This window comes from Schistocerca serialis, chromosome 11 (assembly GCF_023864345.2).
Source record: "Schistocerca serialis cubense isolate TAMUIC-IGC-003099 chromosome 11, iqSchSeri2.2, whole genome shotgun sequence".
NCBI classification, from domain to species: domain Eukaryota; kingdom Metazoa; phylum Arthropoda; class Insecta; order Orthoptera; family Acrididae; genus Schistocerca; species Schistocerca serialis.
The window spans coordinates 125,313,431-125,339,957 of record NC_064648.1 but is presented as its reverse complement, the minus strand read 5'-3'; the positions used below and the strand labels follow the sequence as shown (position 1 = coordinate 125,339,957).

The 26,527-nt window shown below is 43.0% G+C and overlaps 1 protein-coding gene across 1 annotated transcript in view; it reads left to right on the top strand.

The window, feature by feature from the left end:
• LOC126426953 (beta-1,3-galactosyltransferase 6-like) overlaps positions 1–23,727 on the top strand; it is an 89,477-nt gene extending 65,750 nt beyond the window's left edge. The window contains exon 5 of the mRNA XM_050089067.1: positions 22,369–23,727. Coding sequence (XP_049945024.1) covers positions 22,369–22,666 — 298 coding nt within the window. The 3' untranslated portion in view covers positions 22,667–23,727. The remainder of the gene's footprint in view (positions 1–22,368) is intronic.
• Positions 23,728–26,527: the final 2,800 nt, after the last annotated feature.

Here is a 26,527-nt window from a genome sequence, read left to right as displayed (position 1 = left end):
GTGATATGGGACCGCTGATATGTCTAGATATCACTGTGACAGGTGACTCATACGTAAGCACCCTGTCTGATCACCTGCATCCATTCGTGTCCATTGTGCATTCTGATGAACTTGGGCAATTCCAGCAGGACAGTGTGATGCCCCACATGTCCAAAATTGCTACAGAGGGCTTCCAGGAAAACACTTCTGAGATAAACACTTCTGCTGGCCACCAAACTCCCCAGGCATGAACATTATTGAGCATATCTAGGATGCGATGTGTGGTTCAGAAGAGATCTCCACCTCGTACTCTTACAGATTTATGGACAGCCCTGCAAGATTAATGGTGTCAGTTCCTTCTGGCACTACTTCTGACATTAGTCGAGTCCATGCCACATCATGTTGTGGCACTTCTACACTCTTATAGATGCCCTACACGATATTATGCAGGTGTACCAGTTTCTTTGACTCTTCAGTGTAGTTTGAAGTTTGTGCTACAGAGGGTATTTTATTTTCATGTGCAGCTGTAGCGAGAGAAGGCTGAACTATCAACTGTTCAATAGTTCAGGCACACATGTTACTGACCTGAACTTGTAAAAAGTAGCAAAGTGTTGTTAGATATTTGTGGGCCAAAAGGCACAAACTGAGCAAAAGTCAAGGGACGTGCATGGAATGTATGGGGATGACTGTATGGACCATAGCAATGTCTCCAGGTGATGTGCATTCTTCCAAGAGGGCCCTGTGAAACTTGGTGAACCACCATGCTCCGGGCAGCCTGTAACAGCTCCAACCCTGCAGAATGTTGGTGCCACTGACGCAGCAATTTTGAACACCCAGGGTGTACAACTGTGAACCTTATCGCAACATTTCCTATAGAGCAGTGTCTCATACTGTTCATGGCAGGTTGAGACTTTGTAAAGTTAGCACTCACTGGGTGCCTAAGAACCTGACAGACAACCACAAGGGCCAGCAAATGATGACAAGCAAGCTTGGATCAGTTAACACTGCAGGTGGGTGTGACTTTCTGAAAGGGATCGTGACCGGTGATGAGTTGTGGGTGTACCACGACATGCTCGAAACTGAGCAGTCCTTTATGGAGTGGAAACGTGCTGTTTCCCCAGTATCAAAAAAAAAAAAATCAAAGTGAGTCAGTCTGGTGGGAAAGTGGTTGAGACCATGCTCTGGGACATGCATGTTGTGTTACTGGTGGACTCTGCTGAACGCAGGTCCCACTGTGAATGCTGCAGCCAATATTAACACGTTGGTGAAGTTGTGTCGTGCCCTTCGTGACACACACAGCATTAATGATGACAGTGTCAAACATCGTCATGCCCCATGTTGCTGCTTCTGTTCGTGAGAAAATCACCAGATTTGTGCAAGAGGTGCTCCAGCATCCGCCATACAGTTCAGACTTTGCACCGTTGAACTTTCATCTCTTTGGTCCCATGAAGAAATTCCTGGCCAACTAATTCTTTGTAACAATTGCAGAAGAGAAATCAGCAGTCTGCAGATGGCTTAGTCCAACCAAACAGATGTCTCTAAGCAGGGCATATGGTACCGTGATGAGAGAAATGTGTCGAGAATGTTGGTGACTGTGTAGAAAAATAGGTAAATGGCATAAGTTAATTTGTAATTTTTTTGGTTTTGTTACATGTTAAACTTTTTGGCAAAAAAAATATTGTGCAATTCCTTCTGATCTTCCCTCGTACTTTCAGAAAAGACTTCTTGAACTTTCAGGTTTATTTATTTATTCAGAAATATTTTTCTTGCTATTGGCAGTTGGCACTTTATATGCTCATGGTTTCTGCCACCTCTAGTTATTCTGCTGCCTAAATACCAGAATTCATTTACTGCTTTCAACATCTGATATCGTAATGTCATCCCTTACATATTGTCAGATCACATTCCACTACACTTCATTAGCATTGCTTTACTTCTTTTTATGATCATCTTATAACCTGTTTTCAGATCAATATCAATTTTGTTCAACTAGTTACCTAAGTACTTTGCTGTCTCTGACAGAATTACATCATCGATGGCAAACGTCAATGTTTTATTTCATCTCCTTGAACTTCAATTACCTTTCCAAGTCTCTTCTTCGATTCCTTCACAGCATGCTCAATGTACAGATTGAATAATGCTGGGGATCAGTTAGAACCATGTCTCACTCCCTTCTGAACTATTGCTTCTCTTTCACGTCCATCGGCTCGTATCACTACAGTCTGATTTCCGAACAAGTTTGAGATAACGTACCACCTCCAAATTTTGTGCCAGCTATCTTCAGAATATCAGTAAGTGTGAATAACAGCAAGTATAGTTAACACTGTCAAAGGTTCATTCTGTAGATGCAAATACTGTAATTCTAAATGAAGGTTTCCCTTCCTTCTTCTAAAGTATATTGTAGTGTTAGTATTGCCTTATATGTTTCTACATTTCTTTAGCACCCAAATTGATCTTTCTCCATATTAGGTTCTACCAGTCAGTCTGTTCTTCTATAAATAATCTTCCCTTCTCTTTTCTGTCAACATTACTCCCACCCCATTCAGATCGTGCTCTACCTCCTTCCACCACTCTTCCTCTTACACCCCCCCCCCCCCACATATTGGCATTCTCTCACCCCCTCACCCCCTCTCCCCCTCACCCCCTCTCCCCCTCTCCCCCTCTCCCTCTCCCTCTCGCCTCCTCTCCCTCTCGCCTCCTCTCCCTCTCGCCTCCTCTCCCTCTCGCCTCCTCTCCCTCTCGCCTCCTCTCCCTCTCGCCTCCTCTCCCTCTCGCCTCCTCTCCCTCTCGCCTCCTCTCCCTCTCGCCTCCTCTCCCTCTCGCCTCCTCTCCCTCTCGCCCCCTCTCCCTCTCGCCCCCTCTCCCTCTCGCCCCCTCTCCCTCTCGCCCCCTCTCCCTCTCGCCCCCTCTCCCTCTCGCCCCCTCTCCCTCTCGCCCCCTCTCCCTCTCGCCCCCTCTCCCTCTCGCCCCCTCTCCCTCTCGCCCCCTCTCCCTCTCGCCCCCTCTCCCTCCCGCCCCCTCTCCCTCCCGCCCCCTCTCCCTCCCGCCCCCTCTCCCTCCCGCCCCCTCTCCCTCTCGCCCCCTCTCCCTCTCGCCCCCTCTCCCTCTCGCCCCCTCTCCCTCTCGCCCCCTCTCCCTCTCGCCCCCTCTCCCTCTCGCCCCCTCTCCCTCTCGCCCCCTCTCCCTCTCGCCCCCTCTCCCTCTCGCCCCCTCTCCCCCTCTCACCCACCTCTCACCCACCTCTCACCCACCTCTCACCCACCTCTCACCCACCTCTCACCCACCTCTCCCCCACCTCTCCCCCACCTCTCCCCCACCTCTCCCCCTCATCCCCCCTCCCCCTCATCCCCCCTCCCCCTCATCCCCCTCTCCCCCTCTCTCCCTCTCTCCCTCTCCCACCTCTCCCTCTCCCACCTCTCCCTCTCACCCACCTCTCCCCCTCTCCCCCTCTCCCCCTCTCCCCCTCACCCCCTCTCCCCCTCACCCCCTCACACCCTCACCCCCTCACCCCATTACACCCTCCACCCTCACCCCCTCGCCCCCTCTCCCCCTCGTCCCATCGCCCCCTCGCCCCCTCCACCCTCTCCCCCTCATCCGCTCTCCCCCTCACCCTCACTCCCTCTCCCCCTCACCCCCACTCCCTCTCACCCCCTCTCCTTCCCAACAATTTCCTCTTTTCAGTTCCACCTTCCTCTCCTCCTCCTCCTCCTCCTCTCCCTACCTCTTGTATGCTCTACCCTCTGAACTGCTATCATCTTATTGTGCAGCCATCAAGTCATGTATCAAAAGATGTGCCTCACACTATCCGTCTTCACCCTCCTTTCCCTGTTCATCCTTCCCTACTCCATCCCCATCTCCAGCAACCCAGACAAATGCTGGTAATAATTGAAAATCAGTAATCAGTTTCACTGACAAGAGTGTACATTTGTGTGTGTGTGAGTGAATGTGTGAAGTTTTACCAGAGAAAGAGCAAGAGCTCCAAAGGCTGGTGTGAATGCTGTTTCTGTTGCATGTTTATATGGACCACACATCAGTCCACTATATGTGAGTGTTTGCCTTTCCCATAATTTACTGGAGGACAATGGTTCAAGTCTGCATCTGGACATCCAGATTTTCCAAAATCACTCAGGCAAATGCACAGATGGTTCTTGTGAAAGGAGACGGCCAGTTTCATTGCTCATCCTTGAAACTTAAACCCCAATCTTCCTTCCTCCATATTTTACATATTATTTCACGTTAGTCTGACGGAAGGTCAGAAAGTAATGCACAATAGTTTTATTACCAGAAAGTTTAATAAGTAACAAAACAAAAACAAAAAAAAAAACACAAATGATCTTGTATCTTTTACCTACTTTCATACATAGTCACCATCATTCTTAACCCATTTCTCCCACAATGGTACCAGTGAAATTAAAACATTCCAGCTGCAGTACCAGAGGGGAAAAGTTACTGTGTGTTACTTTCTGTTTCTCCCTCATATTTTGCAGCCATAATGTATTAAACTTATGGTTTAGTTATGTTCACACTTGTCAGTACGTACCTTCTTTGGAACTGGGATTGCTAAATTAATTTTGAAGTCAGAAGGTATTCTACTTGCATCATATATCCCACATACCAGATGGAACAGTTTTTTAACTATTGATTTTTAGCAAAGATCTTAATAATTTTGATGAAATGTTGTCTACTGAAGTGGCCCTGTTTTGACTTTGGCTTCCAGTGCTCCGTTAAATTCTTGTCACACTATCGGATCTCCCATCTTTTCATCCACTTACCTTTTCTCTTTCCACTGTATTGTCATCTACTTTCCTTCCTTTACAGGGTGTTACAAAAAGGTACGGCCAAACTTTCAGGAAACATTCCTCACACACAAATATAGAAAAGATGTTATGTGGACATGTGCCCGGAAATGCTTAATTTCCATGTTAGAGCTCATTTTAGTTTCGTCAGTATGTACTGTACTTCCTCGATTCACCGCCAGTTGGCCCAATTGAAGGAAGGTAATGTTCACTTCGGTACTAGCACCAAGCTCATCAGTACGTAGCATCAACAGGTTAGTGTTCATCACGAACGTGGTTTTGCAGTCAGTGCAATGTTTACAAATGCGGAGTTGGCAGATGCCCATTTGATGTACGGATTAGCAAGGGGCAATAGCCGTGGCGCGGTACGTTTGTATCGGGACAGATTTCGAGAACGAAGGTGTCCCGACAGGAAGACGTTCGAAGCAATTGGTTGGCATCTTAGGGAGCACGGAACATTCCAGCCTATGACTCGCGACTGGGGAAGACCTAGAACGATGAGGACACCTGCAATGGATGAGGCAATTCTTTGTGCAATTGACGATAACCCTAATGTCAGCGTCAGAGAAGTTGCTGCTGTACAAGGTAACGTTGACCACGTCACTGTATGGAGAGTGCTACGGGAGAACCAGTTGTTTCCGTACCGTGTACAGCGTGTGCAGGCACTATCAGCAGCTGATTGGCCTCCATTTATACACTTCTGCGAATGGTTCACCCAACAATGTGTCAATCCTCATTTCAGTGCAAATGTTCTCTTTACGGGTGAGGCTTCATTCCAGCGTGATCAAATTGTAAATTTTCACAATCAACATGTGTGGGCTGACGAGAATCCGCACGCAATTGTGCAATCATGTCATCGACACAGATTTTCTGTGAACGTTTGGGCAGGCATTGTTGGTGATGTCTCGATTGCGCCCCATGTTCTTCCACCTATGCTCAATGGAGCACGTTATCATGATTTCATACGGGATACTCTACCTGTGCTGCTAGAACGTGTGCCTTTACAAGTACGACACAACATGTAGTTCATGCACAATGAAGCTCCTGCACATTTCAGTCGAAATGTTCGTACGCTTCTCGACAACAGATTTGGTGACCGATGGATTGGTAGAGGCGGACCAATTCCGTGGCCTCCACGCTCTCCTGACCTCAACCCTCTTGACTTTCATTTATGGGGGCATTTGAAAGCTCTTGTCTACGCAACCCTGGTACCAAATGTAGAGACTCTTAGTGCTCGTATTGTGGACGGCTGTGATACAGTACGCCTTTCTCCAGGGCTGCATCAGCGCATCAGGGATTCCATGCGACGGAGGGTGGATGCACGTATCCTCGCTAACGGAGGAAATTTTGAACATTTCCTGTAACAAAGTGTTTGAAGTCACGCTGGTACGTTCTGTTGCTTGTTTCCATTCCATGATTAATGTGATTTGAAGAGAAGTAATAAAATGAGCTCTAACATGGAAAGTAAGCATTTCCGGACACATGTCCACATAACATATTTTCTTTCTTTGTGTGTGAGGAATGTTTCCAGAAAGTTTGGCCGTACCTTTTTGTAACACCCTGTATACATCCCTTCCATATGTTGCTTCTGTCTTCCCTTCTTGTCGTTTGAGCTCATAAGCTAGTTGCCTTTTCTCTAAAGATTTTATAATTTTCCTGAAAGCAGTGTCTGTATTTTCCATAGACATGCACACTGCTTCTGCTGTGCAAATATTCACTTGTCACTCCTGTTTTGTCACAGGCATCTATATTCCATGCTACCTGTTTCATTTGCCACATTTTTCTGTTTTCTGTTTTCATAACGCAGATTTATCTTGTTTGTTAGACGAAGTTTTCTTTTGAGCCTTGCTTTTTTGCTTACAGGATGATTATAATTAAAGTGAAACTTTCAAACTGCTGTAGAAGTAGCACCACTGATCAGAATTACATCAAATTGTGACGAGATATTATTGGAGAAGGGGGAAAACGTATGACAGAAGAAAAATATATAGTTACAAAATATACCAATAGATGATGCTGTAAGTATCATAACTGTAGTGACTCGCCGATCATTCAAAGCACCGCCGCACAATTACACCCGTCTTCTACGTGCGGCGCTGCCTGCCAGCCATGCAGCAGCTGCGCCACCTAAGCGGCCAGCCGAGCAGCGGCCGCTAGACTGGGACTCGGTGCTCATTCGAATGCTAATGTGTACACGTGTCTTGCTTGTCAACTTACTCTGTGACTTATACGTTTGTGTCATTCTGAAATGTATGTGTTAAACTTGACGTTATAACAATAACTACAAATGACAAATGACTCATACAACAATGCCTGAGGTGTACTTTTGACATTAAACAAACTGTACTACTCAGTGTGCATGGGTGTACAGGTGTGATAGTGTTAGTTACATAAGCCCATCCACCACAGCAAGGTCATATCACATTGATGGGAAAAATCGGTTTTTAATTGTCCTGAGGCCAAAAACGGCATAAAAAGCATTACTCACGCCTGTTTTTAATTGTCCTGAGGCCAAAAATCACATAAAAAGCATCAATCATATCCGTTTTTAATTGTTCTAAGGCCAAAAACCATATAAAAAGCACCAATCGAAATCATATTGGATTATTGATTCCCATGTGACTGGTGCAGAACATGGTCAATATGCTGTCCACCATTTTCTGCAACAAATGAAATCGAGAAACAGCACGTTCCACAACTGATCGAAGTGTTTCTGGGGTCACGTTCAGAATGTGGTGCACAATGTGTGACTTCAATGCAGCCAAGCTTGCAATCAGAACACTGAACACAACATCTTTCAGCTATCCCCACAGCCAGATGTCACACCGAGCGAGGTGGCGCAGTGGTTAGCACACTGGACTCGCTTTCGGGAGGACGACGGTTCAATCCCGTCTCCAGCCATCCTGATTTAGGTTTTCCGTGATTTCCCTAAATCGTTTCAGGCAAATGCCGGGATGGTTCCTTTGAAAGGGCACGGCCGATTTCCTTCCCAATCCTAACCCGAGCTTGCGCTCCGTCTCTAATGACTTCGTTATCGACGGGACGTTAAACACTAACCACTACCACCACCAGATGCCACACAGATTAAGATCAGGTGATCGGGACAGCAAGGCTGTAGGGAAATGGTGGCGGCTGGTAATTCTAGCATTTCCAAAATGGTGCTTCAGCAGCTACTTAACTGGATTTTCAATGCATGGAGGTGCGCCATCTTACATAAAAATGATCCCATCCACACATCCGTGCTGTTGGAGAGCTGGTTGCACAAAAGACATTCATAACGCTTACCAGTGACTGTACAGGTAACAGGACCGGAAGCACCTGTCTCTTCGAAAAAATATAGCCCTACGATAAATGATGCTGTAAACCTTCACCACACAGTGACCTTTTCAGGATGAAGTGGTTCTGGTTGATTTGCAAACGGATTTTCCATTGCCCATGTTTGACAAGTCTGTGTATTGACATATCTTGTCAGATGGAAGTGGGCTCCGTCTATCCACAAAATCTTCCACGGCCAATCATTGTCCACTTCCCTGTGAGCAAGAAATTCTAAAGCAAAGGTCTCTCTTGCTGGCAGGTCAACAGGAAGCAACTCGTGCACATGGGTAATTTTAAATGGATAGCAAAGAGGGATGTTTCGTAGGATTTTTCGCACCGTGCTCATTGTTATGTCCAATGTTCGGGCAATTATCCGTGCAGTACACATTTGCCCACCCCCACTCGTCTTCTGCATTGCTGTGGCCACTACTTCCACTGACTTGGAATAAATTCGTTTCCTCCCTCTACCAGGTTGCACACCAGAAGAACCCGTATTTTCGAATCATTTTCTTCAGATCCATGGCAGTCATCGGACCAATACCTTTTTTCAAACCCTTCAGTGTCAGGAACTTCTTGAGAGCGACATGTGCACTGTCATCATTATTGTAATACAGCTTTGCAAGCCGAGCACAATCCTGCATTGAGATGGTCATGGCGAACTTTGCAGAAGCAATAGGAGGAAAAGCCGTGTAGCCGGTGTGTTTATAACAAACTTCAGTGGGCCGTGCGCATGACAGGTGTTTTCATTTACATATTCTGACACATACAGCGCCACCTATTGATCAATTTTCACAGTATTTTTTTTCTTCTGCCATACGTTTTCTACCTTCTCCAATAATATTCCGTTGCAGTTTGATGTCATTCTGGCCAGTGGTGTTATTTCTACAGCGTTTTGAAAGTTTAACTTTAATTATAATCACCTGTAGTTCCCCCTCTGCTGCCTGCAACAATTTGTTTCTCAGAGCTACTCATTCCTCCCTACTTGTATTCCTTTCCTATTTGAGTTAGTCTTTGTGTAACATTCTCTTGGCAACTATCAACGATGTTTGGGTTTCAGCCTAATCGGGTGCCATCTCCTCCATTTCCTGTCCTTTTATAATTTCTTCAGCTTTTCTTTCTATTTGTCTGGCTATCAGTTTGCAAACATGCAAGTCGCACAGATTGCTCGATAGTTTTCACAAATTTTCTGCACGACTTTAACATTGTCAGCAGTATTTGGAAACTTAAAGACTTAGTACGGCACTGTTCTCTGTGCCTATTGCAAGACTTGAGTGGGAAGGTGTTAAAATGCAGAACTATTACGTGTTCAGTAACAATGTAAAAGACTGGAACTATTAGGAATACTTCGACACATTATGATGAAGTTATTTTGATTAACCAGTGACCGTATATTCATTAAATGGCTTTTGTGTTAGGTTATATTTTTATGAGTTGGTTTTTGGCCATTTGTTATTGTGAATACCAAGAAATTTCCAAAAACCCGAATGTTATATTTCACATATTTTACCACGCAACATGTTTTCATAATAGAAGTAACAATATTTTGAGGCAGAAGAATTAGGGCTACAAGAGAACAACGCTGGGTTTCTGAAAGGTTTGCATTCAAAAAATTTAATTTAGGGAATGTGTAGGGATTTGCCAATAAAATGCCCACCCATGTGTTGCCAAGATTGTTTCAAGTATGCAGCAGAAGTTTCATTGGGAAATCCATATACATCCTCTGTGCAGTCCCAGTCTCTCTCCTTGTGATGATTTCCACATTTTTGGATCCCTAAAGAAAGACATTTGCGGCCATCAATTTGCTTCAGACAAAGAGGTGCTATGATGTATCATGCAGCGTAACATGCTGTGACACTGCGAGAGAGAGACAAAGATATTGTTTATCACTCTGTGGCGGTCAGCGCTCACATAATTATTCTTAGGAGATAGAGTTCTTTTGTTCTTGTTAAGAGTAATTTTTTAGGGGAGGAGAGCCATGCTTGTGATGTAAAAAATCGACGCCATTGCGAGTTTTTGATTCACATTGTAAAATATAAGTGCATATGGAAGGAAATCAGTTAATAGAACAATAAAATATTGTTCATTTCAAGAAGGTACGTCTTATTATACACCCAGTGATGTACTGCTATTGTGATTTACTAATAAACACCAGTTGAGAACAGTTCCGACGGGAGCGTTCAGTTCTAGTGAAATAGTTCGATGTTTTCTTCGGAAAAGAAGTCACTTCATGGATCATTCAAATCCACAATAGTAACTGGACATTTCTCAGAACTGAAAGCAATCTGATTGCTATGCAACAGAGCCCCGAAGAATATTTCTCCGTATTTTGGTTACCACTTTCAGCTCAACACGGTATCTGCAGCATCTGGAGCAGATTTCTACAACAGCGGAAGCGTGTAATCGCCATCAGTTTCACACACTGCCCTGTGTACGCTGTATGTATTTACCCACAACAGTGAACATACAGTTACTCACACAAATAGAAAGACAATACTAGGTGGTGTGGGGAAACATTTCAGTATAATGGCCCTGTAGAGCTAAACAGTAATTAGCCTAGTAAGAAAAGGAGTCGTTATAGTGCACGCCTCTGTACAATCATCGTCCCGTAGACAACTGCAAACATTTTCCCATGAAGGCATTCACCAACTTGTCTCACAGTGTATTAACAGTCATGGTGATCACTTTTGAAATAATAAACAGTATACTTACATTTTCCCATCTGTCTTGTTTTCTTTTGACTGCCCATCATAAGTATTGCTTAGTTCACCATGGATGCAGCAGTTACAGACTTCTTCACTTGATTATGCAGTATGTGCTGGAAGACAATGATATAGAACAAACTCTACTTTTCTTTAACAAGTATGCTGATATTCTCAGAAATATGTGTCATGTACCCTTCAAACCCGATGTAGGAATCCTCATGTAACAAGTACTCCACTCTTCATCTCGCAGTCAAGAACACTACTAACAAACTCGGATTTGAGAATGTGAATTGACAGTTCAGTATGACAGATTTTAATAAAATTACAGTACAGTGTTTGTTTATCTTTGTCATTGTCCTGTTTGCCTTATTTTACTGTTGGGACAATATGCTACCCCAACATGGGCTGGTGATTCGTGGACTGTACAGATCGTGTGGCCGGCTGCTGTGACCGAGCGGTTCTATGCGCTTCAGTCCGGAACTGCACTGCTAGGCAAACCTATGTTTCTAGCATTTGTAGACTCCGAGAAAGCTTTTGACAATGTTGACTGGAATATTCTCTTTCAAATTCTGAAGGTGGCAGGTGTAAAATACAGGGAGCGAAAGGCTATTTACAATTTGTACAGAAACCAGAAGGCAGTTATAAGAGTCGAGGGACATGAAAGGGAAGCAGTGGTTGGGAAGGGAGTGAGGCAGGGTTGTAGCTTCTCCCCGATGTTATTCAATCTGTATATTGAGCAAGCAGTAAAGGAAACAAAAGAAAAATTCGCAGTAGGCATTAAAATCCATGGAGAAGAAATAAAAACTTTGAGGTTCGCCGATGACATTGTAATTCTGTCAGAGACAGCAAAGGACTTGGAAGAGCAGTTGAACGGAATGGACAGTGTCTTGAAAGGAGGATATAAGATGAACATCAACAAAAGCAAATCGACGATAATGGAATGTAGTCTAATTAAGTCGGGTGATGCTGAGGGAATTAGATTAGGAAATGAGACACTTAAAGTAGTAAAGGAGTTTTGCTATTTGGGGAGCAAAATAACTGACGATGGTCGAAGTAGAGAGGATATAAAATGTAGGCTGGCAACATATGTCACGGGTTTTGACACCCTTTCCCATTTTATATTACATGAGTTAACATTTTTCTTTGTCCATCTGTTTTGGTTTTTGACAAATGGTTCCACACACTTATGGACTACCTCCTTTCAAAGTGAACACCTCACTTGTCCCGGTACCGAGATGTTTTAACTCCTATTGTGTTCCATTGTGTTGGATGTGATTTAATTAATGACAATTTAACAAATTGTTTTCTTGGTATCTTTTAGCTGCTTTCCCTTACCTTGTGTAAAACTGTGACAGGCAGCTTAACTTTCCTTGAAAAATGTACGAAAACCTTTGGAATTTATAATCCATGTATTGTCCATCAACATATACATCATCAACTGGATGACACCAAACTTCTGTCAAAGCATAACATCCAGCATGAAACCTCTAAATAAAAGTATGGCCAAAGAATTATTTATATTTCATTAACAGTCAAAAATGTATATGCTTTGAGGGCTTGGTACTTCTCCAAAGCAGGCCAATGTTGTCAGGAATTCCAGTATTCATGTCTGGACAGCTACTTCCTTATGCCAAGTTGTCCCATATTGAAGGCATGCATCATCATCCCTTAACATGATTCCCACATGCAAATAAAATAACAGATCACACAATATTTGTGCTCTCCTCTATGACGACACATTTTATTACTTTCATTCAGTTCTATGGAATTTTATCTAACACTACATATCCCACACCTAGACAATTGATCTCATGGTGTATACAGCTATTTTTCTTAATTTACAAGCTTTTATCATTTTACTATATTTTTGTGTTACCAATAAAATCTTTTGATAAATCTCTCAAATTACTGAGATATTATTAAGTTAACCACACTTACCAAATAGTGAGAATAAGGTGCCTCTTGTTTGAACATTTCATTGTTTCAGGTTAACCAACAATACGGTAGTAATGATGGCTCTGTTTTAATTAGTGGAATGTGTCTTTACTTCTGCACATAACATTTTCTTAATATGATAAATATTCAAACCTAGATGCCCACTACAATATATCTGTTTTAAAGTGCCTGCACTTGTTTTAATTAATACTGTTTTATCATTATTATATGTGCCCCTTCTTGGTAGTACAATGCAGTTGTAATAATGTTTTTTTTAAGGCCTAGTTTACAAGAAAGAATTTTGTAAGCATGTTGTTTGTATGAGATTCAGGTTGCCTTACCCATCCATAACAACTTACTTTCATTCATAATAGTTTTAAAGTTTTGTCTTAATAATAGTACAGGCAAACAACATTCAGAGTGCTTAAAAATCTTAAACTTTCCTATGATTACCTCATAACACCTTTTTCTTTTAGACATCTATCAATTTTATGGTAAAACTCTTCATATCTTTAATAGTTTCCTATTAAAGTACTGTATTTTTCCAATTATAAGACAAGGTGTTTTTCCCAAATTCATCATTCAAAAAATACTACTCCTGAGGTCAATGTTTTTATGTTGTGGAACAGATTAATATAGGTGTCATCTTACATTTACAGATAAAAGCTTTGGCAGTTGAGGTCATGTGAAGATTTATTTTAAAGCATTCAGACAGTTTGTGTAGTGTCAAGAAATTGCTGACACTAGCAATTTGCTTTAATGGGTCATTATTTAATATATTTAATCATTTCTTTCACAAGGATTTATTTCTTTATTTAATTTTGTGTGAGACGAGTGAACACTGTTGCTGACTAGCCCTGTGACATAGACTGGCCAATGCTGCAGCTGCCATGCAGGCCAAAGATGCTGAGAGGACCAACTCTATAACATTGCATCAAGGTGGTTACCCTATTCTAACCTCCTTGTGCTGCAGATACTGTTCTTTTTAAACAGTTATAGTTAATTGTTTTCCTTTATTGATTGGAGAAAGGTGTCACAAAAGTAATAATATTTGTTAATTATCTCCATTGAGCAAAATGTAATGTCAGTTTTTCCAAAATATATTATACATGAACAAACGAAAAAATTTGAATTATTGTAGTAGCAATGAAAAAGATATTGCAACTGACTCTCTATTTTTGGATTAGCTGCTTCACAGAGGTCCAGTGTGGGCTAGAATTATTGTATGGTAGCAAACCTTGGTAGATATGCTAACGCATTAATGCAGAACTGTTGTACACCGAGAAAAATAAAAAAAATTCCAATTGTGACCACCAGGTGCACAGCTGACACTGTACACTGTTTGTATGATGGTATGAAACCCGTGCTGTCATTTGACAACCCATAATGTGAGTCTGCAGTGTGGCTATTGAGAAGAGAGAGTGTATACTAGAGGTGAAACTGTTTCATGTGAACGGCAGCATTTAAAGTGCTGCATTGAGTATTGCCGACTGAAAATTCTGACGACTGGCCTGGCCCGATGTCATTAAATGGTTTAAAGAAGATGACAGCGAAATTCGAAAACTTCAGTGAGTGTGGTGCGGCACGTGGAAGAGGAAGGCAGTGTATCCTGATGGAAGTTCTTGGTGAGATTGCTGTTGCTGTAACTGACCACACAGTGTGTCCTCTGGGTAGTGCTAGTGTTGTCCATCCCATGGTCAACAGTACAGGAAGTTTCTGTGGTCTATTTTACACTGGCACCAATGCAAGATCTAGACAGTGCAACAGCTGAAATCTCGTGATCTGCAACAATGTTCTGTACTTGCTGTTTGGTTTCTGGCATATATCAAAGTTTATGACATGTGGCTGGGCAATATTCTGTGGAATGATGAGAGACATCTTACACTACAGGGTGCAGGGAATACACAGTTCAGTCAGATTTGGGTTACCGTTAAGCTACGTGTTGTGCATAAAGAGCCATTGCATTCACCATACGAAGGGGGACCCAACAGTAACCGGAATCGTAATGCTGCACATCATGTACTTATAGTAGCAGGTTGCACCGACAGTGGGTTGTAGTAGGAGCTCTGCTGAGTCATTCTGCCATGCAGCGTCACCCAACAGTGAGAATTGTGGTTTCTTTGGCAGTTCTTTGAGTGTGCGTGCAGACGTGACACGAGGAAGTGGCTAGTTTCTACGAATGACGTGCGGCAGTGAAGTTTTGTTTCTTGCTCGGCAAGAACGCAGCATAAACTGTTGCGATGGTTCAGACAGCATACAAAGACCGCGCTGTTAGTAAAACGCAAGTGTACGAATGGTTTTCTCGGTTTAAAAAGGGAGAAATGGTGGTTGAAGATGAGCCCCGTTCCGGTCGACCTTCAACAGCTCGAAGCGAAGACGACATCAACAAAATCTGTGATCTCATCAGTGAAGATCGATGCAGGACAATCGAACAACTCGAGAACTTGTCCGGGTTGTCCTGGAGCTCAATTCAGCGCATCTTGACTGTCGATTTGGGGATGCGAAGAGTGACAGCAAAATTCGTGCCGAAGCTTCTTACCGGAGATCAAAGGTATCGTCGTGTTCAAGCCTGTCTCGAAATGGACGCGTTCAAAGATGATCCACATTTTTCAACAAAATCATTACAGGTGATGAGTCACGGTGCTATGGGTACGACCCAGAAAGCAAACAACAGTCATCACAATGGAAGTCACCTGGCTCACCTCGACCAAAAAAAGCTCGACAAGTGAAATCGAATATGAAAGCGATGTTGATCTGTTTTTTTGACATCAAAGGGATCGTAAACTTTGAATTTGTCCCTGAAAACCAGACAGTAAACCAACAGTTCTATTTGGAGGTTATGAAACGGCTTCACAGAAGTTTGTCACGAAAACGTCCGGCTTTGTGGGATTCTGGCGTGTGGTTCCTGCATCACGACAACGCTCCCGCGCACACGGCTCTCAGCGTTCGCCAGTTTTTGGCCTCAAAGAAGACCTTGACCCACGCGCCCTATTTGCCAGATTTAGCACCCTCGGTCTTCTCCCTATTCCCGAGGATGAAAAGAGACTTGAGAAGGAAGGATTTTGTGGATGTGGAAGACGTAAAACGCAATGTCATGAAAGTGCTAGTATCAAAGAGGACGAATTTGAAAGGTGCTCCAAACACTGGAATGAATGTTTGGACAAGTGTATTAATGCTAATGGAGAGTACTTCGAAGGAGATTAAGGTTGTATTTGAAAACAATAAAGCATATGCTTTCTAGAAAGAAATTCCAGTTATTTTTGGGTCCCCCCCTCGTATGTGACTCTATGGTGTGGATTCACAAGTACCTCTGTTCTCGGTCCTTTCTTCCTGGAAGAGAACACACCCGTAGGACCTGTCGGGTTTATCATGACTTTGCACGAGACCTCGTTTTACGACATGTAATTCCTGCTTTGGAAGAGCACAACTGTGTAGAAACCACTGGTTTCATCCAGTATGGGCAAAAGCTCATGTTGCTCACCCAGTGAAAGATGCAACCTCCACGAACATGTTATCTGCAGAGGTGTCCCAGATGCAAGGGCTGCAAGACCACATGATATGAATCCATGTGACTTCTGGGGCTGTCTAAAAGAACACGTTTACCATGTACATGTTTGATCTCTATCTGATCTGAAGGCCAGTATGCAGGAACATGTTGCATTGATCCCCTGGAACTGCTGCAACCAACTGTTGATTATGTTGTTTTGCAGATGCAACATCTAGTTGACATGTTCAGTGCTCATATTGAACAAATTATGTAAGCTGCTGTTAATAATAAAGCATTATGCCTTTCTCACTTGTTTGACGTGTTCTGCCCGCGTCCCGTTCCTAATCTATTACGTATAGAAATTTTTCTGTATATCTTTCTTGCATTCACAGCACCAGATTTGCACCTGGTGGCCAGAATTGGAACTAGCTTTTTTTGCAGTGTAAATCAGTTCTGCAGTAATGCACTAGAGTAATTACCAGGTTTTGTGCTGCCATATGATAATTGCAGCCAACATTGAACCTCTGTGAGTAGTTGCACTTCAATTATGACCACCCAGTATTTCCACTGTTTACCACTATCACACACCTCTTTCCTCAGACATAGTTCCTCTATTTCACCACTATTTCACTTTCTCAACAGAGTTGCTGTCCATATATGTACACTACTGGTCATTAAAATTGCTACACCAAGAAGAAATGCAGATGATAAATGGGTATTCATTGGATAAATATATTATACTAGAACTGACGTGTGATTACATTTTCACGCAATTTGGGTGCGTAGATCCTGAGAAGTCAGTACCCCGAACAACCACCTCTGGCCATAATAAAGGCCTTGATATGCCTGGGCATTGAGTCAAACAGAGCTCGGATGGTGTGTACAGGTACAGCTGACAATGCAGCGTCAACACGATACCAGAGTTCATAAAGAGTAGTGACTAGCGTATTGTGACGAGTCAGTTGCTCGGCCACCATTGACCAGACGTTTTCAGTTGGCGAGAGATCTGGAGAATGTGCTGGCCAGGGCAGCAGTCAAACATTTTCTTTATCCAGAAAGGCCCGTACAGAACCTGCAACATGCGGTCGTGCAATATCCTGCTGAAATGTAGGGTTTCGCAGGGATCGAATGAAGGGTAGAGCCACGAGTCATAACACGTCTGAAATGTAACATCCACTGTTCAAAGTGCCGTCAGTGCGAACAAGAGGTGACTGAGACGTGTAACGAGTGGCACCCCATACCATCACGCCAGGTGATACACCAGTATGGCGGTGACGAATACACGCTTCCAATGTGCGTTCACCGCGATGTCACCAAACACGGGTGCGACCATCGCGATGCTGTAAACAGAACCTGGATTCATCCAAAAAATGATGTTTTGCTATTCGTGCACCCAGGTTCGTCATCGAGTACACCATCGCAAGCGCTCCTGTCTGTGATGCAGCGCCAAGGGTAACCGCAGCCACGGTCTCCGAGCTGATAGTCCGTGCTGCTGCAAACGTCGTCGAACTGTTCGTGCGGATGGTTGTTGTCTTGCAAACGTCCCCATCTGTTGACTCAGGGATCGAGACGTGGCTGCACGATCCATTACAGCCGTGCGGATAAGATGCCTGTCATCTCGAATGCTAGTGACACGAGGCCATTGGGATCCAGCACAGCATTCCGTATTACCCTCCTGAACCCACCGATTCCATATTCTGCTAACAGTCATTGGATCTCGACCGCCGCGAGCAGCAATAACGTGATATGATAAACCGCAATCGCAATTGGCTACAATCCGACCTTTATCGAAGTCTGAAACGTGATGGTACGCATTTCTCCTCCTTACACGAGGCATCACAACAACATTTCACCAGGCAACGCTGGTCAACTGCTGTTTGTGTATGAGAAATCGGTTGGAAACTTTTCTCATGCCAGCACGTTGTAGGTTTTGCTACCGGCGCCAACCTTGTGTGAATGCTCTGAAAAGCTAATCATTTGCATATCACAGCATCTTCTTCCTGTCGTGTAAATTTTGTGTCTGTAGCACGTCATCTTCATGGTGTAGCAATTTTAATGGCCAGTAGTGTATATACTATCAACTTGCCTAGGCTCTGAACATGTACCACTAAGTGTCTATGACTGGAGATCTTGTCTGGCATAACAGAAAATCTGTTTATGGGCCACTGCACAGAGTTACACATAAAATTCTGAGAACAGTGGCAGATAATTAAATATCATAAATTTCATATACTTGAATGATTTATACAGCACAAGCCGGGAAACTTCTTAGGGGTTGTCATTGTTATCTGTTCCATATGTAATTGGTGTTGGGAGTGACATTTCGTGGCCATGATGGGAACACATCATGGTTTAATTAATATGTTTACAACCAGTGTAAAGATTCTGTGTGAATCATGCTTGTATGAATGTGTAAGGGTGGATATGTTTTTGAATTTATAGCATATTATGTATCAAAGGCTGGCTGATCAGAGCATGGCAGAAGGCCACAAATAGTAGAAACTGATACAGAAAGAAATGTACCTGATCCAAATGTATACCTCGTGACAGGACTCCTCTTGTAAAGCTTAGCACACACTGATTCAGTATTCAGACTCAGTGCCCCAATACTTTGTGGCAGACTAATTTACCCTGCCATGCAAAGAATTGTGTTCACATCTAGGTTTGTTTTAAGGGAAGCAGAAAGCTGAAAGATGAGTCATCTACTTCGTTGCTGAAAAAAATCATCTTTACGTAAACAAATTAAAGATGCATCCTTTGCTGAAGCAGTTATTTTGGAAATGTTTTACTTTTTGCATAAAATATTAAGAACCCCCTATGTATTTGTTCTCAAATGATTGCTTACAATACTTGGAAGTTAAATAACTCACTGTCCATTGTTTGAAGAATGTGAAGTAAATTGTGCGTATTGTGGTTGCAACTGAGAGGGAAGCAGAAATGGACAGTCTGAAATGGTCTTCTTTTTTAGGGTTTCGTGCCTCAGTCAGTAAAAATGAAGCCATTAATAGGATCGCTTTGTTAATCTGTCTGTCTGTCAAAAACCTTTAGTCTCAGGAAAAGTTGGACTTACCACATAGAAATTTATGTAACATAAATGTGGTCTCTTGGCAGTGTAAAACATTGAAGCTCCTAAGTCAATGCAATCAAAAGATACCACCAGTTATTTCATATTTTAATACTCTCATATTCACTTATCAAGCCCTGTAGGGTACTTCCCGTAGGCCTAGATTCATGAAATGTGTCAAAAAGGAAGGTTTCACACTACAAGCAAAGGAAAAAATCTGAAAACTATAAATTAATAATCATATCCTACAAAAGTTTCTAAGTCAATGCCATCTATGTCACATATTTTGATACTCACAAACCCACTCGTGAAAACCTGTAGGGGACAATGAAATTTGGCAAAAAGAAGAATTTCACAGTACAACCAAAGGCAAAAACCTGAAAACTGTATTGCATGAGAACTTTTTTTTTAATTATTTTTTTTAAATCTGACTCTGTCTGTTCATCCATCTGCTAAGAACATTTTTTCTTGGGAATGGGTAGCTGTATCAAGTTGAAATTTATGTCACATAACAAGTTCTATAGGCCCTTGGCCATCTAATAAATGTAAGCTTTTAAATCAGTGCAACCAAAAGCTACAGCCATTTAGGTAACATATTTTGGTACTTGCAAACCCACTCCTCAAAACCTATAGGGTACTTCTTGTTGGCAAGAAGAAAGATATTACATTACAAGCAAAGGAAAACGTTCAAAAATTGTTAATTTTTAATTGTATATTGTATTTGTTATCCAATGTAAAACTTGAAATTAAAACAATCATTAGTTCTTCATTCAGGCGGACTAGTTTACAATGGTAAAAATCAAACATCAGGCTGATATTACTCTTTTAGGAATTTATGCATTATTAGATATCCAGGAGTGATTATTGCGTGTAGATATTGTGTTTCAAGTTGTATGTGAAACAGATATTTGCAGAATAGTCTGATGCCTCATGTTTTACTTTTGCCATTGCAACCCAGTCAGCCTGAATGCAGAACTGCTGTTCGTTATAATAATGGTTGCCTGCTTCCTGCTTTATTTTGTGTCACATTTATATTATTGAAATTAAAAGATTCTCAGAAATCTGTGAATCACTGGGATTGGTGTCTTGCCAGTACCAATGTCGATAACAGGCGAAAATGGCCAAGATTCTTGATTCCCAGACTCGTGGAATTATCTACAGGACGTACATAAAATTCAGGAACACTTACATTCATTTATTTATTGTACGAGAACCAAACATTGTACAGATATCATACATATGTCATTTTGAAGAGAAACCCTGAAAGTTTTTTTCACGTATATCGCCACAGTGTAGTTTGGTGATTTGCCAAGTTGCACTAGTTGCAAACATAGCGAGTTCATGTGCGGAGTGAGCTGTTTCACGAAATGGCCTCTCCGGTCACCAGATCTCACTCTGTGTGACTTTTTTCTGTGGGGACACATTAAAGGTCTGCCTCTACCACGTGATGTAGCAGAGCTCCGGGAGAGAATACGGGAAGCGACTGCCACAGTCAATGGTGCCATGCTGAGATGGGTGTGGCAAGAATTTGATTACTGTATTGCCGTCTGCCAGGTCAGTTGTGGTTCGTAAAAAAAAACTTTCAGAGTTCCTCTTCAAAATGCAATATGTATGACATCTGTACAATCTACATCTACATTTATACTCCGCAAGCCACATGTAGTGGAGGGCACTTCACATGTCACTGTCATTACCTCCCTTTCCTGTTCCAGTCGCGTACGGTTCGTGGGAAGAACGACTGCCAGGAAGCCTCCATGCACACTCGAATCTCTCTAATTTTACATTCGTGATCTCCTCGGGAGGTATAAGTACGGGGAAGCAATATATTCGATACCTCATCCAGAAACACACCCTCTCGAAACCTGGACAGCAAGCTACACGGTGATGCAGAGCGCCTCTCTTGCAGAGTCTGCCACTTGAGTTTGCTAAACATCTCCGTAACGCTATCATGCTTACCCAATAACTCTGTGACGAAACGCGCCGCTCTTTTTTGGATTTTCTCTATCTCCTCTGCAAACCATTCCACACGGATGAGCAATACTCAAGTATAGGTTGAACGAGTGTTTTGTAAGCCACCTACTTTGTTGATGGACTACATTCTCTAAGGACTCTCCCAATGAATCTCAACCTGGCACTCGCCTTACCAACAGTTAATTTTATGTGATCATTCCACTTCAAATCGTTCCGCACGCATACTCCCAGATATTTTACAGAAGTAACCGCTACCAGTGTTTGTTCCGCTATCATATAATCATACAATAAAGGATCCTTGTTTCTATGTATCTGCAATACATTACATTTGTCTGTGTTAAGGGTCAGTTGCCACTCCCTGCACCAAGTACCTATCTGCTGCAGACCTTCCTGCATTTTGCTGCACTTTTCTAATGCCGCAACTTCTCTGTATACTACAGCATCATCTGCCGGCCGAAGTGGCCGTGCGGTTAAAGGCGCTGCAGTCTGGAACCGCAAGACCGCTACTGTCGCAGGTTCGAATCTTGCCTCGGGCATGGATGTTTGTGATGTCCTTAGGTTAGTTAGGTTTAACTAGTTCTAAGTTCTAGGGGACTAATGACCTCAGCAGTTGAGTCCCATAGTGCTCAGAGCCATTTGAACCATTTGAACAGCATCATCCGCGAAAACCGCACGGAACTTCCGACACTATCTACTAGGTCAATGTTTAGTTCTTGTGCAATAAATAATGGAAAGTGTTCCCAGACTTTATATACACCCTGTATTAACATAAGTAAGTCTGTACAGAACACTCAGTGTGCGAGTCCTAATTGCACTTGGCCAATTTTTCTAAATGTGTCCCCCAGCCATCTGTAGAAGTGTTTTGAAATTTTCTGTAGTTATCTGATATCAGTTTTGTTATGCCATTCCATCCTCTACTTTTAAGGTATCGAGAAGATTGTGCCCACATCTGTTTCATTCTTTAAGCTCGCGAATCCACCAATGTGCTACTTTTTGGACGGTGCACTTTACGCTATAGAGAGATGCGCACGAAATGTAGTTTAATTTCAAACTGACCAGACGAATAATATCTGAGTACATTTACAGTACCCATTTGCAATCAGCGAAATGTGTCGGCAGGCTGTTCTACAACGAGGACGTGTCGGTGGGGACGTGGCTGGCCCCCCTGAAGGACGTGCGGCGCGTGCACGACCCGCGGTTCGACACGGAGTACAAGTCGCGGGGCTGCCACAACAGCTACCTGGTGACGCACAAGAAGAGCGCCGCGGAGATGGCGGCCATGTGGGAGCAGTTGCGCTGGGGCTCGGACCGGCTGTGCCCCGGGGGGCAGGAGACGCGCCTGCGGCTGTCCTACCGCTACGACTGGCTGGCGCCGCCCTCGCTCTGCTGCCGCCGGCACGACCCCTCCATCCCGTGAGGCCCGGCGTCGGCACTGCACCACTGTTCCCCTCTTCTCCTCCGTCGTCTTCGTATTCCCCCTTATCGTTTGACAGTTTGTGCGCATAATTTCCTATTCTGATTACTACTGAAAACTTGATACTGTCGTGTGATCTGGGTTCACACCCGAATTACTGTAGTCACATTCCACAGTGTTTCCAACAGCTTCCCTAATTGTCTTTGTCACGTGTGGTATGCAGATTTCATCACTCACCGTTCAGAATGGGACTCTGCACACCATCCTAACAAATGTTTCCAGGCACCCTGAAGAATAAAAAAGTCTCGTAAAATTCTAAAGCTGAACAAAAGGCTGTGTCAAACTGTTCAAAGGAAAACTTCTTATGAGAACATCGACATCTACATATATACCGGGTGATCAAAAAATCAGTATAAATTTGAAAACTGAATAAATCACAGAATAATGTAGATAGAGAGGTACAAATTGACACACATGCTTGGAATGACATGGGGTTTTATTACAAACAAAAAAATACAAAGGTTCAAAAAATGCCCGACAGATGGCACTTCATCTGATGAGAATAGCAATAATTAGCATAACAAAGTAAGACAAAGCAAAGATGATGTTCTTTACAGGAAATGCTCAATATGTCCACCATCATTCCTCGACAATAGCTGTAGTCGAGGAATAACGTTGTGAACAGCACTGTAAAGCATGTCCGGAGTTATGGTGAGGTATTGGCATCGGATGTTGTCTTTCAGCAACCCTAGAGATGTCGGTCGATCACGATACACTTGTGACTTCAGGTAACCCCAAAGCCAATAATCGCACAGACTGAAGTCTGGGACCTGGGAGGCTGAGCATGACGAAAGTGGCGGCTGAGCACATGATCGTCACTAAACGACGTGCACAAGAGATCTTTCACGCATCTAGCAATATGGATTGGAGCGCATCCTACATAAACACCGTACGTTCCAGCAGGTGTTTATCAGCCAGGCTGTGGATGATGCGATTCTGTAACATATCGGCATACCTCTCACCCGTCACGGTAGCAGTCACTGACGTTTTGCTGTCCAGTGCCATCTGTCGATCATTTTGTGAACTTTTTTTTTTTTTCTTCCTCATAAAACCCCGTGTCATTCCAAGCATGTGTGTCAATTTTTACCTCTCTATCTACATTATTCCATGGTTTATTAAGTTTTCAAATTTATACTGACTTTTTGATCACCCAGTACTCTGCTAGCCACCAAGCGGTGTGTGACAGAGGGCACTATTTGCACCAAAGTCATATCCCCCCCTCTGTTCCACGCGCAGACCGCATGAGAGAAAAACAACTGTCTGAACGCCTCAGTACGAGCTCTAATTTCCCTGATCTTTGAACGGTGATCATTGCGTGATTTGAAAGTTGGTGGTAATAATATATGCTCTATGTACTTGACGAAGATCGGATTTTGGAGTTTAGTGAGCAGCCCCTTCCATTTAGCGCATCATCTGTCTGCAAGTGTGTCCCACTTCAAACTTTCTGTGATATTTGTAACACTCTCACGATGGCTAAATGTACCAGTCACGAATCTTGACGCTCTTCTTTGGACCTTCTCAATCTCTTGAATCAGACCCAACTGGTAAGGGACCCATACAGACGAACAATACTCTAAGACTGGATGAAGTAACATATTGTAAGCAATTTCCTTTGTTGAAGGACTGCATCGCTTCAGGATTCTACCAATAAGCCTTGCGCTTCAGGATTCTACCAATAAACCGCAATCTAGAGTTGGCCTTGCCCGTTACTTGTGTACCCTGATCATTCCATTTGAGGTCATTTCGAATAGTCACACCCAGATTCTTGATGGATGTTACCGCTCCCAAAGACTAGCCATTCATTTTGTGCTCGTACATTAATGGGTATTTTCACTTTGTTATACCCAGTAGGTTACACTTATTAATATTGAGAGATAACTGCCAGTCATTACACCATGCATTTATTTTCTGCAAATCCTCACTGATTTGTTCACAACTTTCGTATGATACTACTGTCCTGTGGACTACAGTATTATTGGCAAACAGTCTAATGCCACTGTCAGTACCATCAACCAGATCGTTTGTGTAAATTGTAAAAAGCCGCAGACCTATTACGCTGCTCCGGGGCACACCGGATGTTACACTTGTTTCTGTTGAAGTCTCCCCATTCAGGATGACATACTGCTCTCTGTCTGTCAGAAAACTTTCTATCCAACTGCATATGTCAATACTGTAAGGGATGCCTTAATGGGCACTTGTTTATGAACAGGCACAGAGAGAGTGAGTGAGAGTTTTGTTATGTATCCTGACACATACTAAGCAGAATGAGATTTTCACTATGCAACAGAGTGTGCACTGATATGAAACTTCTTGGCAGATTAAAACTGTGTGCCGGACCAAGACTTGAACTCGGGACCTTTGTCTTTCGCGGGCAAGTGCTTTACCAACTGAGCTACCCAAGCACGACTCACACCTTGTCCCCACAGCTTTCTTGAAACATTCCCCAGGCTGTGGCTAAGCCATGTCTCCGCAATATCCTTTCTTTCAGGAGTGCAAACCTTGCAGGTGAGCTTCTGTAAAGTTTGGAAGGTAGGAGACGAGATACTGGCAGAAGTAAAGCTGTGAGGATGGGGGCGTGAGTCGTGCTGGGGTAGCTCAGTTGGTAGAGTACTTGCCCGTGAAAGGCAAAGGTCCCGAGTTACAGTCTCGGTCTGCACACAGTTTTAATCTGCCAGGAAGTTTCACATATTAAGCAATTCGAACCCCAGATCCTAAACTGAAGCTGATGCTTCTCTTAGCTGTGTTATCCACCACTGCTTGATTGTCTTCTTCATTACAAGATTATGAAGTCCAGTGCTTACATTGTTGATGCTAATTACATTTCATGCTCAATTTGCAGCAGTGTTTAGTGACAACTGATTTAGTTGGTTGCTCCAGTTGCATGTAATTTGACAACATCATAACACTGCTTTCCTTGGTCAGCTATTTAGTTTTACTAATTATTTGAGAGTTTATTGTTAAGTTTTCCACTCTTTACATGACATGACTAATCACTGCAGTAGTACATTCTCTACAGTTTTTGAGTGCCCGTGTTTGAAGTGAAGTTGTCATATTCCATCCTTTAATTGTTATCATCAAATATAGAGTGCAGATTTTGTCACTCTCTATTTGTACTCTGACCAAACTGTGAACGCAACGTAAGTAAAGAAACAATCTTCATGATGCATATGTAAATTTACATCCAAGGATGGGGTGAACATAAAGTTAATGTACTTTCAAAAATGTATGTTTCGAGGCACAATTTGTTTTCGTGGTGTGTCAGGGAGGCGGTGCCATTGATATTGGTGCATTACATTGTAAACATTAGTGTCACAATGATTTTGACTTTATGTGCTAGGAGCACTGCTGTCGAGTTATGTGATGAGCCTGTTCCCATACTCAAGTAAGTATATGAATCAGGTCCGTGGGTCACCAAAGGTTGCCCATGTCTGCTTTAATGTTACCTGGTGGGGATCCCAAACACTCGAGCAGTACTCAGGGGGGTTGCACAAGTGTTTTGTGTGCACTGTCCGTTGTAGATGAGCTGCACTTTTCTAAAACTCTCCCAGTAATCCAAAGCCATTCACCTTTCCTACTAGCATCCTTATGTGCTCGTTCAATTTGCAATGTTACACCTAGCTATTTAACTGATGCAACTGTGTTGAGCAGCACACTGCAAATACTGTGCTTGAATGTTATGGGATGATGATTCCTAATTTGCATTAACTTACATTTTTGTACATTTAGAGCATGCTGCCATTCATAACACAAAATAGATTGGTTCAAATGGCTCTGAGCACTATGGGACTTAACATCTGAGGTCAT